At 41.2% G+C, this 19,164-nt stretch overlaps 1 protein-coding gene across 1 annotated transcript; it reads left to right on the top strand.

Annotated features, from left to right (window-relative positions):
- The first annotated feature begins 7,322 nt into the window (after positions 1 to 7,322).
- ptdss1a (phosphatidylserine synthase 1a) lies at positions 7,323 to 18,712 on the top strand. The gene is made up of 13 exons (XM_030370655.1): positions 7,323 to 7,686; positions 8,155 to 8,246; positions 9,481 to 9,525; positions 9,624 to 9,748; positions 10,587 to 10,745; positions 11,069 to 11,220; positions 11,503 to 11,644; positions 15,189 to 15,301; positions 15,408 to 15,473; positions 16,036 to 16,135; positions 16,302 to 16,370; positions 16,958 to 17,024; positions 17,155 to 18,712. The coding sequence occupies exons 1-13, from the start codon at positions 7,400 to 7,402 to the stop codon at positions 17,247 to 17,249; spliced, it is 1,512 nt and encodes a 503-aa protein (XP_030226515.1). The 5' UTR covers positions 7,323 to 7,399; the 3' UTR covers positions 17,250 to 18,712.
- Positions 18,713 to 19,164: the final 452 nt, after the last annotated feature.

The raw sequence follows: 19,164 nt of genomic DNA on the forward strand, positions 1-19,164 counted from the left end.
AGTAGCGTAAGCTTCCATTCAATTTTGATTGACAGGACAATTTTTTTAACATATTTTTTAAACATATTTCTGAAACATTACATCTTTTTGCGTTTTTAAACAACACAATTTAACAACTTTATCTAAGCATGTTTTAGCTTAACCTTTTTTAAATACATTTGAACATCTTAATCTGTGTAAACTGCCAGTTTACAGATTCATTCAGAATCCGTGTATGGTTCGTTCTTTGAATATTCCGATTTAAACCAAAATCAGAAAAACCAAATAACAGAGTCGTTTTTTGGTTTTTCTGATTTGGTTTTGAAACGGAAAAAGGGCAAAAGGAATAAACAAATAAACGGCAGTTGCTTGTTTTGTTTTTGTGATATTTAGATAAAACCACAATGAATGCCGGGAAAAGGGCGCGTGGTTTCAAACTTTCCATTGAGTCTCGTATTCTACGATGGCCAGCTTTATTGTTTTCCGTGGGAGCCGGCGACTTAGTCTGCGAGTGGACGATATGACCCTGGAGAAGGAGCAAGGTACGTTTTATTACTCTGTTTTCTAGGAATAATTGACGCAAGCAGAAACCAGAAAACAAGCCGTTTTTTCGTTTTTTCGTTTTGACAAGAAAACGAAAATCTAAATTTCAGTTCGTTTATTCGTTTTTTGGTTCTTACTGAGCGAAACGAATTTACCACTCAATATCTGGTTTCCGCCGGTGGGCGGGTCCTCTTATTGGCTAGCGTGCTTCATTGCCCTGTGCTCTTCATAATAAAAGTTCTTCCGTTTGATAATGTCGACAAAAATATTACTGTATTATAGACACTAGCAGACACAGGACCACACCACCCACAGTCAAGACTGACACGGCTTCAAATAACAATAATAGTATTCATAATCATTTGAAAATGAGAACTTATGAAGTTATGATGACTTCAGTGCAGTTGATGTTTAGCCACATAATACATCATGCAGAGTAGACCTGAGGGCTTTACTACGACATCATTGTCCGGCTCTGAACTATGCGCTCTGTGCGCGTTCCCATCAAAGGAGCTGCGATCGCGGGCTGCTGATTTCCTCACAGCCTGAGAGCTATGAGAGAGGAATACAAGTGATTACAACACATTTCTGACAGCTGAACATTGCGCAGGGCTCTCCGTGAGACGCACGTAATTCAACCCATTCACACGCCACACAACTTGCGCCGCTATTTAACAGTGGAAGGGTAGGAATCAAATGCGTCCGGGTGAAATTTCAAAATCGTCCGGGATTTTATTAAAGCCTCAATACATGTTCACATTTAATTTGCGTTGCGTTCCTCTGGGTCTGTCACAAACTAGTTGGGCTACGCCCTCCCCTACTCAGTTCTGTTCGCTTTGCATGGTGGAAGTGAGTAGGGGGAGTGGTTAAGTAAAGCCTTCACGGTTTGACTTTAGAGTTACCGTAATGTTTTGTCTTATTTTTTTACCATTATTGTTTTATAGGGACAAACATTAACACATTTCTCCTGCAGGGGATTGATAAAGTTCTATCTATGTAACAGAAGGAAACACTTACTCATACTCCATCAAATATTCATACTCATACTTTGCACACTTTACCACAGCATTGGCCTACTGAATGCCACAGATATATTTTTAAGCATTGGACTGAATGCCACATAAATATAATATATGTTTAGCACGTTTGCAACGTTTAAAAGTTCAGGGAAAAGTATATGCCTCTACTGGTGTTGCTTAGGCCAATATTCTTTTGAGGCAGTGTTGTTTCTGAATATTAGTGTTAAGAGACAATAATGCCTACTATCATACATTAGTCACCATGTCTGTGGACAAATTTGTATGCAGTCACATATTAATATATCCCCCCCCCCCCCCCACCGACAAAATCTCACTCTGAACTCAGTTCAAAAATGGAGAGCCCTGCATTGCGCATCTGTTGACCTTTATCCATTTACAGTAAACAGATAATTTTTTCTTGCTGGAAGATATTTTGTGTTGTTTTCATATTATTATTTACTGACAGTGATTACAGAATGCGAGTGCGTGTTATATTGAAAGCTTGGCTGGGTGTGCCTATGAATATAGGCTACAGTGAGTTGTTTAAGGTGCTTTACAAGCAAATCATATCGTCTACTCTGTACAGTGACAAAGAGTGTACAGTAACCTACTTCATTCAATATCGAATAGGCTACTGTAGCCTGCCCTACACTATGTACAAATGGTTTGCTCATGGCAGTTGTGACAGTCATTTTAACGTGTCAGCAGGCAAGCTTCACTCATTCCAGGATAATAATAATAATAATAATAATACATTTAATTTAGAGGCGCCTTTCAAGACACCCAAGGTCACCTTACAGAGCATATAGTCATCATTCAAAACTATGTAAAACAGACTAGGAATAAAAGGAAAACAGAGGTTAAACATGAAGAATAATAATAATTAATAACACTCAAAGACGCCTAAAGTGAAGGGGGACCTCACTAACCACCACCAATATGTAGCACCCACTTGGGTGATGCACTATGCACTATGCACTACTAGGATGCATTATGCGTTGTCTTATAGCCTACTTGGAACATGTTTTGGAATGGATCAATAGTTGCGTGTAGAAATTTGCTCCTAACAGGCCAGCTGGAATACAAAGCAAACTCTTTGTATTCCAGCGTTTTTTTTGTGATGTTTTATGATGTTTCAATGTTGCGTTGGTAATGTGTTAGACAGCTTAGATGTTCTTAGATGTTTTGTTAACCTGATTCCTATCCCACTCTGTTTGAGTAAAAGTGTGCTACTGCTGCAAAATCTCTTTGCTTTTGTTTTTTTCTTTTCTTTAATGTGTTTGGAAATGACTTTTAATGATGACATGATTTAATGATAACAAGATCTCATAACTGGCCTAAACACATAAAATGTTTATATACCCTATACCGTTTGACTATAAGACCTCTATAAGAATCTCCTCTGTGCAACTATTCATGTAGTCAGTCAATGATCAAACTAGTAGCATGAATATGAATTACAGTCCAAGCGGGTTAGGCAAGGCAAGGCAATTTTAGCCCGTTTTTACAAACAGTTTGTCTCAAAGGGCTTTACATAGCATGAGCATCATAACAACATCCTCTTCCCTTAAACCCTCACATCCACAGAGTAAAAACTCCCAGGAAAACCCTTTTAACAGGGGAAAAATTGCAGTTGGTTCAGAGGGATGGAGCTGTGGAGAATATATGGAAACACAGAGAGACTGCGAGACGCCAAGGCCAAACTACAAGGTGTGAAAGGTGAGGGGGGGGGGGGGGGGGGGGAAGCCGAAACGGGCGAAACTGTTACGGTTTCGATCTATCCGGTTTCGAAGTATCTACGTAAAGACGAAGCCAAGCGAAACCGGATAGATCTGTAGAAACGCTGTAGTAAAATCCAGAAGAAGAAGAGGCGAGCATGCGCATAAAGGCTGCCCCCCGAACCACTAACAACACAAACAAACAGCTCTTCTACGATGGCGAACTAGATTCTCAATAAATAATGGCTTAGCAACCCAACAAGGGACATGATATGCTGCAGAACGATTACAAGCTTGTAGTCCGCCATCATCTTTTTTGTTGTGATTTCTGAGACTCCGCGGGCTTAAGAGCCATTGGCTAGGAGGTCGAGGGGTGGGGCGATGACGTCATGGTTTGCGGTTTCAGTCGGTTTCAGGCGTCCACACGAATCCAAAACGAAACCGGATAGATTTGAAACCACCTCCGAGGGTGGTTTCAGAAGTTTGCGGTTTCGATCAGCGGATTCGACGGCTTCGTGTGGACGGAAGGCCGAACCGTACAAGACCTTTGCGGTTTCGCCATGAAATCGGCTTCGTGTGGACGGGGCCTTAGTTAGAGTGTCTGCCTCTCTGACCCATGGAGAGAGCTGGTTCCACAGTAAAGGAGCCCAGTAACTGAATGCTCTACTTCCCAGTCTGTTTTTAGGGATACTGGGAGTCACTAACAGACCTGCATTCTGGGAGCCAATAAAAATCTTTGATAAGTCATAATAAAAAGAATGACGAATTATTGTGCATTTAAAGATGTATATTATTACATTGCAGCATTATTTGGGGATGACAATACAAGACTTCCATGAATGTGCATTTGAAGGAGAGTTTGCTTTGTATTCCAGCTGGCAAATTTCTATAGGCTATAGATCCATTTCAAAACACATTCCAAGTAGGCTATAGGACAAAGCATAATACATCCTGGAATGAGTGAAGCTTGCCTGCTGACATGTTAAAACTGTCACAACTGCCATGAGTAAAGAGCAAAACCATTTGTACATAGTGTAGTTTACAGTAGCCTATTCAATATTGAATGAAGTAGGTTACTGTACACTCTTTGTCACTGTACAGAGTAGTCAATATGATTTGCTTGTACAGCATCTTAAACAACTCACTGCAGCCTATATTCATAGGCACACCCAGCCTCGCTTTCAATATAACACACACTCGCATTCTGTAATCACTGTCAGTAAATAATAATATGAAAACAAGATAAAATATCTTCCAGCAAGAAAAAACTATCTGTTTACTGTAAATGGATAAAGGTCAACTGATGCGCAATGCAGGGCTCTCCATTTTTGAATGTATGTATTAATATGTGACTGCATACAAATTTGTCCACAGACATGGTGACTAATGTATGATAGTAGGCATTATTGGCCCTTAACACTAATATTCAGAAACGACACTGCCTCAAAAGGATATTGGCCTAAGCCTCACCAGTAGAGGCATATACTTTCCCTGAACTTTTAAACGTTGCAAACGTGCAAAACATATATTATATTTATGTGGCATTCAGTCCAATGCTTAAAAATATATCTGTGGCATTCAGTAGGCCAATGCTGTGGTAAAGTGTAGTATGAGTATGAATATTTGATGGAGTATGAGTGTTTCCTTCTGTTACATAGATAGAACTTTATCAATCCCCTGCAGGAGAAATGTGTTAATGTTTGTCCCCATAAAAAAATAATGGTAAAAAAAAATAATACAAAACATGACGGTAACGCTAAAGTCAAACCGTCCAATCTGAAAGCTTTACTTAACCACTCCCCCTACTCACTTCCACCAATGCAAAGCGAACAGAACTGAGTAGGGTGGGCGTAGCCCAACTAGTTTGCGACAGACCCAGAGGAACGCAACGCAAATTAAATGTCGACATGTATTGAGGCTTTAATAAAATCCCGGACGATTTTGAAATTTCACCCGGACGCATTTGATTCCTACCCTTCCACTGTTAAATAGCGGCGCAAGTTGTGTGGCGTGTGAGCGTCTGCATGGGTTGATTTGCGTGCGTCTCACGGAGAGCCCTGCGCAATTTTCAGCTGTCAGAAATGTGTTGTAATCACTTGTATTCCTCATAGCTCTCAGGCTGTGAGGAAATCAGCAGCCCGCGATCACAGCTCCTTTGATGGGAACGCGCACAGAGCGCATAATTCAGAGCCGGACAATGATGTCGTAGTAAAGCCCTCGGGTCTACTCTGCATGTATTAACTGTGGCTAAACATCAACTGCACTGAAGTCTTCATAAGTTCTCATGTTCAAATGATTATGAATACTATTATTGTTATTTGAAGCCGTGTCAGTCTTGACTGTGGGTGGTGTGGTCCTCTGTGTCTGCTAGTGTCTATAATACAGTAATATTTTTGTCCACATTATCAAACGGAAGAACTTTTATTATGAAGAGCACAGGGCAACGAAGCACGCTAGCCAATAAGAGGACCCGCCCACCGGCGGAAACCAGATATTGAGTGGTATATTCGTTTCGCTCAGTAAGAATCAAAAAACGAATAAACGAACTGAAATTTAGATTTTCGTTTTCTTGTCAAAACGAAAAAACGAAAAGACGGCTTGTTTTCTGGTTTCTGCTTGCGTCAATTATTCCCAGAAAACAGAGTAATAAAACGTACCTTGCTCGAGAAGATCGCCATGAAATTCCAGGTGGCTGTTTACTAAGAAACCTAGCTGGTCATAAAACATTAAAATACATCTAAATGACAAGTAGACTACATATTGTACAATAAGCTACATAGAAGAAGAAAGAAACTAGATTTCTTCTTCGAAGGTTGTGCTCCACACAGAACCTCCTCACCGTCATAACGGAGCACCAGATTGCTTTAGAGCGGTAGGCCTACGGATCTCGTCGTGTGTCTTTCCATTGTCAAATAGTTCACGAATGGCGACCTAAATTATTATAAGCAACTGAAAACGACGCCGGTTTGAAACTAAAACTGTGATTCTGAAAAAAGTATAAATGCTATCAAAATTCCGTTTAGATAGTATTGAAGATACAAGTGTGTAGATTTGTTTAATGGTTTGAACGATGGTAAACGGTTAAAAAAGGAATGAGTTACGATGTCTAGAAGTAGGTGTATCAGAATGGGCTGACGTCTTCAATGAAAACAGCTGAAAACGAAGCGGTATGAAACTAAAACTGTGATTCTGAAGACATTTTAAATGATATCGAAATTCTGTTTAGATATCATTGAAGATACAAGTGTGTCGATTTGTTAAATGGTTTGCACGAAGATAAACGGTTGAAATTGATTTAGTTATGTTACTTCTACAGTTGAAGTACGACTGATGATTTGAATCATCGTCTTTCAGGTTTTTTTTCGGGTTTATTTTATTCTCACGTCGCACCCCCCCTGAAGAACTCTGGCGCCCCCCAGTTTGAAAACCACTGGTGTAACCTACTTTAAGCACAAAAAAAGTTTGATTTTGCTTAATGGTTTAGTTCGAAATGTTAAATTTCAGCTCAGTGAAGCACTTTAAACACCTTATTTTTCTTTTTATTTATAATTGTGCTTCAAATAAAGGCACGCCTTTTTCTACACACCTTATTTCTTGTTTAAAAATCATTCACATTATATGAAAGTTATGAAAAGAGATATAAAGGTGACCTCATGGCGTCTGGAAGTATTGATAAATGTACTGCATTCGTTAGCCCACCCACGAAAATCACCACCAGCCGTCACTGCTCAGGGATGTCAGTTTCAAGTAAGGCTATGATTAAGCTAATCAAGAGCATATTTTTAAATGAGTGGGTCGGTTGCATTATTTTTTATATAAGGCCTAATATTTGAGGTCCGAGTTGCGGTCATTTATGTACCTGCACACCACTGCTACATACAGATCACTTCCGCGATTTAGAAAAGTACTAGACACGCCTCCGACTACAAGTTACGCCTCCGACTACAAGTTACGCCTCCTACTACAAGTTACGACTCCTCCGACTACAAGTTACGCCTCCTACTACAAGTTACGCCTCGTCAGGAGGAGGTGCATGGCTCCGGGAGGCGGAGCTGCGTCAGGAGGAGGTGCGCGGCTCCGGGAGGTACGTCAGGAGGTGGTGCGTGATGGCTCCGGGAGGAGGAGGTGCGTCAGCAGGAGATGCCTTCTCCAGGAGGAGGAGGTGACTGTCTCCAGGAGGAGGAGACTGTCTCCAGGAGGAGGTGCCTGTCTCCAGGAGGAGGTGCCTGGCTCCCCAGGCTGATGGCGTCCATGTATAGCGGCGGCTCCCACACCCTGAGCAAAGATGATGTGAATTACAGGATGCATTTCCGAATGATCAACGAGCAGCAGGTGGAGGACATCACCATCGACTTCTTCTACAAGCCGCACACCATCACTCTGCTGACATGCACCGTGCTCAGCCTCATGTACTTCGCCTTTGCAAGGTAAGCGCACCTCGGCTAGGTAGCTTAGCTCGGCTAACACAGGAACGATGGACCAAGTCCTCCCCTGTCTTCTTCTCTGTCCGTTTTCTTCGATAGGTGGTAGTTGGTGGAAAATAGTGGCCAAAAATGACCAATAAGTGACACATGTATTAATATGCTGGTTGATGTTTGACTGTTTAGAAGGTCAACTGCTCGTTATGTAACGTTCGCGCACATCAAGGGACTTTCTGACATCCTGCAACAAAATCCCGTTAGCCAGCACGTCCTGTGTTCACTAGATATCTAACAAGTAGAGTTTATCTTTAAAACATTGGCTCTGTCTAATATGTATCCTACCCTTGATCGGCAGTGTTCAGTAGAGACGGGCACCCGTACACATAACGTGTTAGAGTAGCCTCTCTTTAAGAACTGCTTGGTGCTGACATCGTGCTGTTTGTTTGTTTCATATTTGGACATTTGCACATGCAGAGACGATGGAAACCCAGACAGTAATATCTGGGTGGGGGTTATCCTGGTCATATCCTTCTTCCTAGTCATCAGTGTCCTGGCCTTTCCGAACGGTAAGCACAAACGAGGCATTAAAGGTATATAATATGTAACATTTCAGCATTCAAATATCTAAAAACGTCTACAGTGTTGTTTGTTGTGTAATAGCAATTATCATCATTATCCCAAACGTTTCCAACCAGCCAGAGAAATATTCACGTTTAACGGCCCGTTACATGTCGCATCTCCCTGGCGTCAGATGCCCTTTACACATCCGCGGTGAACACCGGAAAAAGTAATTCGGTTATTTAAATATCGATCTAGTTTAGGATGCGCTGCTTTGAAAAGTGGGTCATGTCATGTCAGCCATCAAACTAATTCAATGTCTCCCACATAGACTTCACTTGGTTGGTCACGTCATTTTTTATTAGTATTTCTTTATCCGTCATAGATAATGACGTTATCGACAATTGATAGTTTCCTTTACATTGACAATGGTTTTACTATTTAAAACCGGATTTATACAGTCTATGTCAGTGATTTTCAAACTGTGGTCCGCGGGCGGTACTGCAAAAAAAAAGCAAACTAAAATAATATTATTCATAGAAATTTTAAAATATGTATGTATGATACACAATTTAAATTAAATTGAACCTATTGTGTGATTACTAAAAAAGGCCAGTGCAAAGATTAGAACGCTCCAGAGTATTTGGTCTAGTGGCTAGGAGGGAACTTTGAAATTCAGTGCTCAGATGCTACTTTTAGTGCTAATATATGCCCATTAAGAGTTGCGGGTAAGTCAGGCATGACTGTGTGTAGACATATTTTATTATGTGTATTATAAGCTGCCTGGTCCGCAAAAATTCTTAATTCTAAAAAATGGTCCTCACAAACTCAAAGTTTGAAAATCCCTGGTCTATGTAGTAACACCCACCCCCCATCTTAACCTGCTATTTACTGTATCAATTGGGACAATTTTGAAACGTGAAACCTCTCGGGTCTAATTGCATTTTAGTTAGGCTATGTTTGAGGGAAGGGTACTTTGTAATTTGCCTGTTTTATAAACCAAACGCTTGCCCTGCAGAGAGCAATGCTGCTACTCCACCTTATTTTGGGCACTCAATACACACATACTCATACCCGTGATTTCACTTTAATTCAGTTTGAATATTTGTGGAACGTCCAAAATCTTTCTAATTTTAAAAAACAACCGGAGCTCTCTTTCTGTTTACCATCTGTTGGCATTCGTTCATGAAGTACACAGGCTTGTTGGCACAATTCAATCATGTTGCCTTTAAATTCTTTCAGGGCCGTTCACCAGGCCGCATCCTGCAATATGGCGCATGGTTTTTGGTAAGTATCTCTTTTATTTTTTAATTTTAATAGTCTCAACTCTATGCTCCCTGTGGATTTTTAATGACTTTAATTTTCTTTCTTCCCACACTTTGAAGGCTTGAGTGTCCTCTACTTTCTCTTCCTGGTGTTCATCATATTCTTCAACTGGGACCAGGTTAAGCAGCTCATGTATTGGTTAGACCCAAACCTACGCTATGCTAAGCGAGAGGCCGATGTTATGGTGAGTTATATTATGAATTGTTTACACAAGGGGTGCCCATATTCTTCCCAGTGGAGGGCCAAAATTAAATCTTTGGGGAGGGTTGTGGGCCAAGATGTTAATTTTGCAGTGCATTAAGTTAAATGTGGGTATATATAGCATGCATGTGCAAAATGAACACTATCAAAAAGTAATTTTGAAAAATTACTGACACTGTTTATTGTGCTTCACATTTATGTTCCAAAAATGTACTGAACAATCAACAAAAAATCTGGTTTCTTTAAATTTGAAAAATATTTGGAGACAGACATGGAACATTACCAGGCCTTAGACCTATATCTTCAAATACAAAGACATTTAAATGGCACAAAACATGCCCCCATGGGACCAAAATACATTCTTCACTGGTTTGAACAATCATTTTTAAATCAGTAATAGTAGCAGAATTGGACAACAGCATGAGAAGGTTTGTAGAAATCAGTACTGTATTTACTAGTGCAATAAACACAGTAATATGGGACAAAACATGCCCCCATTAATCATACAGAGCAGAACATACTCCAAGGTGACACATTGGAGGTCTATATCAGTGGGAGACAGGAAGACTGTTTTTTAAAAGTATCTCAATCTCAGGCTCCAGCTGACTTACTGACAAAGTGAGAATGTCATGTACGGTAGGTTAGAATCATATTAAGCAAAAAAAATAAATAATAATAATTATAGAGTGGGCAAGGCGTGGGCCAAATACAACCGGTCCCAAAATGTGCAGCAATGGTTTAAACATTATTGATAAAAAATCAATGTGGATTAAAATGATCCAGGACAGGTGGTTCAACTTCTGGTCTCTTGTTTGTTACAGGAGTATGCTGTGAACTGTCATGTGATCACCTGGGAGAGGATCCTAAGCCACTTTGACATTTTTGCATTCAGCCACTTTTGGGGCTGGGGTATGAAGGCCCTTCTTATTCGCAGCTATGGCCTTTGCTGGACCATCAGCATCACCTGGGAGCTCACAGAGGTAAACTATAGACACACTGAGAAGATCAGAGGCACTGATCCCAGATAGGTGATGAGGGTGTCACAGCACAAAGTACAGAATTGTGTAAGGAATAACAATAAAAGTAATATTAAGCAATGCAAATCTACCAGAATATGTTAAATATAGTAGGCCTGTGACACACCTTTTCATAAGCCAATTTATGCCACTCACCCTGTCATTTGGTGTCTCCAGCATGGGTTATAATTTCTTCTTCATTAATTGTAAATATGTAAGCAACTGTATTCTCTTCCTAAAGGCTTCAGTTTATTTCTCAATAGCATTTGTTCTGTCTCCTCTTTTAGTTATTCTTCATGCATCTGCTGCCCAACTTTGCGGAGTGCTGGTGGGACCAGGTGATCCTGGACATCCTGCTGTGTAACGGAGGAGGCATCTGGCTTGGCATGACCGTCTGCCGCTTCCTGGAGATGAGGACCTACCACTGGGCCAGTATTAAGTAGGTCCTCTTCTAAGAAGAAGGAGATGTGTTTATATACCTGTAAATAATCTAATATAGCCTATAATACTATAATACTAAATACTTATAAAAGGGGTTTAAACACTTAAATCTATCTAATCTAATCAGTATACAGCAATAAGGCATACCATCCGATGTAAGGTGTTTATTTTCAGAAGGCTGGATTACACACTAAGCATTTAATTGGACTTGAAGTGATTAGTGTAAGGCTATTATTTAGATCAATCTTCTGTCTTTCTCCATCTCTCACTCTCCCTATAGAGACATCCACACTACCACAGGGAAGATCAAGAGGGCCGCCCTCCAGTTCACGCCTGCCAGCTGGACGTATGTGCGCTGGTTCGACCCCAAGTCTTCCCTACAGAGAGTGACCGGTGTCTATCTATTCATGATCATCTGGCAGGTAATTCAGCCTTCCTGTGGTCTGCCATGGTGATTAGATGTGTTTGCAGGGGGATCTGGGATCTGCTAGGCATCGCTAAACTCGCTAATGTGATCTTCTATCTTCTTGGTTTTAAAGCATGGAAACCAGCCCTTGTAAGAGACAGTCCACTTATCTTGACTGCACTTGTCCTGACTGCACAAGTCAAGACAAGTCCCCTGCTGTCCTCGCCTTAACTGAAACTCCTGATGAGAGCAGAGGAGTTTGAAGTAGTGATGGGAATTTCGGCTCTTCTTAAGAAGCTGAATCATTTGGATCAGCTCACCATCAATAGCCGGCTCTTTCGGCTCCCAAACGGCTCTTCATATAACCACTTCTACCTTTTATAATTCAGCCAAATGTAGCCCGTTTTGACTTATGATTCATATGTGTAGGCCTGTAGACTGGGTACCCCCAGCCCGTTCTGCCGGCAATTTGAATTCGCCCTGCAGAAGGGTCTAGAGAAGAGCAATACATTTCTTTCTGCTTCCAATACGTTTTTGCAGGAGCCAATCACCAAGCTGGCTTCCCCCCCTGGCGCGCTATTGGCTGGTTTAACACAGGGATGACAGGGAAGCGACGGCAAGCAGCCAATTGCATACGGAGTCAGTTGAACTAGGCCCGTGGATCACGCCTCTTGTGCTGAAGAATATGACAGCAGCCTCCCCAGACCAACGTGCAATCTACGATTGATCTTGGGCTGGTAATAGCCAGGCTAGTAGGCCTGTACCAGTGTTTCCGCTAGAATAAATTGGTGCAGGTCATCATGTGACATGAAAGGTTTCATTTGAAAGTTTTTTTTTTTAGTTTTTTTTTTACTTCTTTCGATATTTGGCATCTGTGAAGCGTGCCTCTGCTGACTTAAAAGTAAAATGTATCGAGAGTGTCTCTGCTGCTTGCAATGCGCATAAGCCTCGTGACTCTTCCTTCCCCAAGGCGGCTTCGCTGAGCAGTCTTTATTAGAGCTTAGATCGGGCCCAGAAAATCAAGCCCGACCCGGCCTGAGCCTGTGCACATTCTGTCCGAGCCCGGCCCGGCCCGGCCCCGATTTCAACCCGACATTTTTTTTAATACATGTGTAACTTTGTACACATTTGTTACTTAGGCCTACTCTGCTAAATATATATGTAAGGGATAATGTATACAACGCCGGTCATTATCGGGAAAATAAGCCCCGACAGGCTGAACAGGACACCGACGCGCAGAGGATAGGTGTCTCTTCTAACCCTTCGATAATGACCGGCGACGTTCTATACATTATCCCGCTTATTACACGGTTACTTGCCAAAACGAAAAAATAACTTCATATGGTGTGTCTTTTTACAATTTAATCGCTACCAGCATTCGTAGTTTTGATCAGCAGTGAAATAATCCGAAATAAGACGTTGACGTCGCTTAGCAACCGAAGGCGCTGGGGTTCACAAGTTACCGGACTACTACCCATGCAAGTGAACGAAGCGTTCCACGGCATTGAGAAGACCCGTGTAATAAAGGCCTATAATATTTCTGTTTATGGCCAACCCGGTATCACGCGATTTCGTGCTCATGCGCACAAACGTTATTAATCTATTGAATCGTGTCCCAGATTACGATTGTCCGACTTTTTTAGTGCTACAGAGAACGAAATGTTAACCAATGCATTCTGAATGGGAGCGTTCTCCGACAATTGACGAGAGAGAGAGAGAGAGAGAGAGAGAGAGAGAGAGAGAGAGAGAGAGAGAGAGAGAGAGAGAGAGAGAGAGAGAGAGAGAGAGAGAGAGAGAGAGAGAGAGAGAGAGAGAGAGAGAGAGAGAGAGAGAGAGAGAGAGAGAGAGAGAGAGAGAGAGGCTTCAGAAGGGGTGAGCGCAGATAGTACAGTGCACCCTCTAGTTATATATCTGTATATATTATTATCTAGTGATATATATATATATATATACAGGGGTTAATCTAAACCGGGAAAGAGGGGCGCTGCGCCTCCTTGTTTCAACCCAGCGCCTCCTTAATTACTTAAAATCTCCCGGAATGGAGAGCGAGCGAGCAAGACCGCGCACAGGAGACAGACGTGCTCCTAACCGCGTTCGCATCTGTGTAGCGAGCGCGCAGCACAACAGAGAGGGATCTAGAAACTGCATGAGGCAGTGTGCACGTGAGCCTCAGGCGCCTCCTGATTGGCCTGGATCGGTAAGTCAACCAATCAGTTTACAGTGTAGGCGGGCTTTTATCTCTTCTCCCGAACCAAATTTATCAGTTCAGTTCAGTTAAATAATAAAGAAAGTGTTCTTCCAGCAGGTTCCCGAAGTACGTGTTTTTTTTTTTCTATATACATTACTGTATGTAATGTTCTGCATCTATGGTAACTTAGCCATTTTGAGTAATTTGGCCTTACTATACGAGTCAACATACTGGTCCTTCACAAGCCTCAGAATGATCCATTTCTACCTCACCTTCCCCCCCGCTCGGTCGCTTTGCTCCCTCGCCATTGATGTTATCCCCCTTGTGAATTTTTTCTAGAAAAACCCCTGATATATATATGTCAACATTTCTGATTTGTAAGCAGACCTCCTCAAAAACGACGTTAATTGTCGGAGAACGCTCCCATTCAGAATGCATTGGTTTACATTTCGTTCTGTGCAGCACTAAAAAAGTAGGACAATCGTGATCTGGAACACGATTAACGTTTGTGTGCATGAGCACGAAATCGCGTGATGCCGGATTGTTATGGCATAGATTTCTCCTCAGATTAGGCCAATAAAGCTATGATAAACGCTCGATCAAAGGCCCGGCCCGCATTGTTTTACATGAATTGGCTAAACAAATGACCACTGTAGCATATTTAAACACAATTCAAATTGTGCAGAGAGAATTACTTCCATTGTTCATTCTGACCGGAGACTTTTAGAATTTTCGGTCCTACTAATTTTTTTCAGCTCTATGACCGCTAATTACCGGACAACGGAAACTATGGCCTGTACATCACTTAAATTATTCAATGCATCTTATTGGTATTCAAAAGTAAAATTAAAAATGTCTATCAATAAATTTCTGCAGCCGATTGTTTTCACTGCATATGAGCGCAACGCGCATCCTCACCCCTTGCTTCTTGCTTAATGGTACGATCCTTGTCTATCTACACGTGATTCGTTGCATGAATGCACCTGACAGTGAGTCACTGCACACACACATAGCATGCACGGAGCACACCTGGCGCGGAGATCTTCATATCATTCTGCCTAGGCAAACTTTATGTAAAAAAGAGAAACGGCTCGTGGTCGGGAGCTTACTCCCATCGTTCACTTAAAAGAGCCGGCTCTTTGAACCGGCTTGTTCGCGACTGACCCATCACTAGTTTGAAGCCTTAAGGGTAATTGATAGTACATGGGAATCCATGAGGCCAATGCACTAGTTCGGGGAGGGAGCACAACTAACTGTTTGGATTACTCCCAAATTGAATTAATCTTAAATTGAGATTATGGAAATCCAACAATAGTAAACGTATTATATCGTTAAACCCAAGAATTAACTCAGTCTCTCTTCTCTCCTCAAGCTAACAGAGCTGAACACGTTCTTCCTGAAGCACATATTTGTCTTCCCAGCATGCCATGCGCTTAGCTGGTGTCGGATCTTGTTTGTCGGAATAATTACAGCTCCAACAGTCAGGTGAGAATCGTATTGTGTTTGCTGCTCATGGCTTTATTTGGATTCTGGCAGTTTTCGTATGGATAACCTTTGATCTAACATTTGTATTTTCTTCCTTCTTTGTTAGGCAATATTATGCCTACCTTACAGATACACAATGCAAAAGAGTTGGAACGCAATGCTGGGTTTTTGGGTAAGACATATTGTAAAATTAGTTCATGAATTAATGAAGGAACAACCTTTTGGGAGTTTTGCGAATGTTCGAGGGGGATTAGGCTTTTTTCTCTATAAATTTAGACCTCACTTTGAAACTGAATGGAGTTGGTCTCTGCACTGCTGCTACACTGGTCATTGAACCTCACCCACAGTAGACAGTGGGTCCACCGTGTTTAAAAGTGTATTTTTGAGTACAATTTAAAAGAAAATCTGTCTTTCAACATAAAAATGCGGTCAAATTACTTTTAGAATGCACTTTACCCTCAGGGTATGATTGCTAAACAAAAATACAAATTAAAACACAATGCAGACATTTTATTTCATCCCGTCTACATTGATGAACAGATACGAATGATGTGAATTTAGCTCCAAATAGGTTTAATGTCCATTTTCATTTCATTTGGTACTGAATAGCCACCATAAGTTGGTCCCAAGGGCTTGAGTTTTATTAAATTAAAGATTTCGAACAAAGGATTTTTTCTTATTAGCAAGCTTTGTGATTTGGGGAATTTAGGTTTCAATGTTGTTGTTTTTTCCAGTGCAATAGCCTTCCTGGAGGCTTTGGCCTGCATAAAGTTTGGCCAGGACCTGTTCTCTAAGACCCAGGTCCTCTATGTGATCCTCTGGCTCCTGTGTGTGGTAAGATCAACCTGTTATTAACTCTAAGCTGTATCAGGCCCGTAGGATTGAAAGGACTTTTTAGGCATTTTAATTATGACTCCAGTACCATTTAATATTGAGGTTATGTTTTTGTTAACGGGTGCCAATATGAGCCACTTATTTTGCTTACTGCATCTCCTTTTAGGCCTTCATTACATTCCTGTGCCTCTATGGAATGGTGTGGTATGCTGAAAAATATGATCTAAAAGAAAAGGTATGTTTACTTAATTACAGCTGTAGTTGGTAGTGCATCTGTCTTTGGGGTTTTGTAAAGGACACATTCAAGCTGCATCTGGTGCTACATAACATGTCTAAAAGACCTTATCAACCTCTACAATAGTCAAAACAGCTGGAATTAGGACAGATGCATAATAGTCAGTAACTAATTAGAAATGAGTCCATGGTCCCTCCCAAGTGCCCACATACGCATGTCGTTGTAATAATAGCCGTTGTAAGAGAGTCTGTGAGGTGAAGAGTCATTAATAATGGTACTGATTTGAAAGATGGCTTTCCATCCATCGCAATCTTCCTGATAATAGAACATCAAAGCATGCATGGTCACCACCTTTGTTGTTGTGGAAATATTGATGTTGGAGAGAATTTCTAGTGTCCTTGATTTGAATTCCCTTTGGATATGCCTTATTTTCGCCCAGATTCATGTTGTATTCACTTCAGTTATTGTTCCTAATCAAAAGCGGTCCCTGGTGTGCTTCGGACCAAGGTGAACTTGTACCCTACAGAGAGCCACCTGTTTTGTGTTGATTAATTGTAAGTATGCCGTATGTCTATTTCTGTTTCCAGGGCTACTCAGACTGGGACGACGGTAATGATGCAGACTCTCCAGACCACATGACTGAAGGATTTAAAGGTACACTTGCCTTTCTTTCTTTCCTAAATCAGCGACAGTAGAAAGAAGTTTCTACTGGAAGTTTGTTTTTCTAGTGCCTTTTAAGCATTTATATAATCAGTGCTTTACAATCTTCACCATCCACTTTTAGGAGATCTTGACGTTGACGAAGACAGCTCTGCAATAAGAAATCGTGGAAAAGGCAGTGTAAAGAACAAGTCCATCAACGGTCTGGAGAGCCAGTAGAAACTGGAGCCAGAGGCTGGTAGGCCTATCCTGTACTCCCAACCAAAGGAGCTTGGAGGGAAGGGAGGAGGTTGTAAGCAGAAAGAGTTGGATCACTTCTGGGTGCATTTCTGTTGCCGGGGAGAATGGGCTGGCCTATATAAGAGTTGCAGTGGAGACGGAAGAGGTGTTGGCTAGACGGATCCATGCAGTGTTGTTTCAAGCTGTTCTTCTCAGGCTTGTGACCCATGGGAGTAGACTCCTATTTGAGCAGTGAAGTCACAGAAACGGGATCTATACCCCTGAGTGCGCCCGTGTGCGCCCGCACGTCTGCGTGCGTGCGTGCGTGCGTGTGTGTATGTGTGTGCGCGTGAATGTGATTGTGTGCGCGTGCATGTGATTGTCCGCGTGCCTGCAGTTTGTGATTTGAAACAGTGAGAATATGTCTGTAATGCAGATGACAATGCAGTATTGTTTATTCTAGATTTGAGAGCATGGTCATTATCACATTTATCCTTATGGTACAAATTATCATTCATAGTTTATGAGCTCAACTATAGTTTGTAGTTGTCTTAAACTATAAAAGGAGGGAGGGTAGTTAAATAATAAGTGGGCTGTCTTAATCATCTAATAGCCTTAGATTTTTGTTTGTGAAAAAAAAGGACTTATTTTTCTTTTTGCTTTGGACTTGACACTCGGATTGGGACAAGCGTCTGATAAAAACAATGTTATTTTGAAGGGTGAGGAGGTTTGCCTATGTTTAGCCTGAACCAAGCAAAGCACAGTTTAAGCACTTTTTAAGCAACTTCCCTGAAACTCCACAAGCAGATCTATTTTATCTGAGATGCTTTACAGTTTGCTTATTTGTGCATATTTGTCGCGATTTTTTTGTTTGAGGGTTTTGACTCTCCCTGTACACTTATGGCTGCTATCTTTTTTCACTGTACTGGTAACTGAGAGCAATCATTTATATTTCTGCATGTCTTCAATGTGGCTTCTATTACTCTATTCACATTCATCCTATTGCCTTCAGTTCATTGCATTTGAATGGCTAAGTATCAAATTGATCCAAGTGATTTAGGAATTGGATGTTAGCCCTTTGTGGATGTCTGTTTCTCACTGTCAACAGGGGGCACTGGTTATTTCTGTTTATGTCCGTCCACTGTCATTGGAACATTCTTAATTCCTGTGTGCTGTGTGCATGCCCGCTTTTATCTAAACATTTCATCATTCTCGTATCCGGGAGGGGTGTTTTATCTTTCCAATTCAGTATCATCTCGGCACAAACACTGTCCTTTTAAAAGAACCCCAGACAATCCAGATCTAATCTTTGTGTAGTGGACCAGTCATAAGGCTACACTATGGAATAGTACATTTCTCTGGATTAGGCGTAATTTGCCAAAACACTCCTATTTTGATGACTTGATGTTGGTTGTTTTCACTGTGATTTAAGAAAATATTAAAGTTTTACATTTCCTCTTCAATCTCTTTAGACTGTTATTTCACCAAAGGGTTTTATTATTTTCTACGTTAAGGTATTCTAAGTGCATATTGGTTACACTTGAAGAGGATGTGTAGGTGTTGAAATGCATCACTTATGAACTGAATATAATAATGTTAACATGATTTCTTATGTCTATGAAGTCCCAGAAGTTGCACATGTTATGGAAGACTAAATCACCTTGCTTGGCCTTGGCAGTTCACTGCCGTGTAATGGAGCTCAGGATTGGCTGTCAAGTGCTGCTCCTCTGTTCCTGAAGGATCCCATTTCACTCTGTCTGCACGTCAGCACACTAACAGACTGAAATAGATGCCATGGAGGGGTATATGATGGCCATGTATTTCAAGAAACACCAATCATTACTTTCAAGATGACGGTTATGCACTTATAATATATTGATTATTTTCCTACCAAATAACTTTCAAGTGACCTGAT

This window comes from Gadus morhua, chromosome 11, assembly GCF_902167405.1.
Source record: "Gadus morhua chromosome 11, gadMor3.0, whole genome shotgun sequence".
NCBI lineage: Eukaryota > Metazoa > Chordata > Actinopteri > Gadiformes > Gadidae > Gadus > Gadus morhua.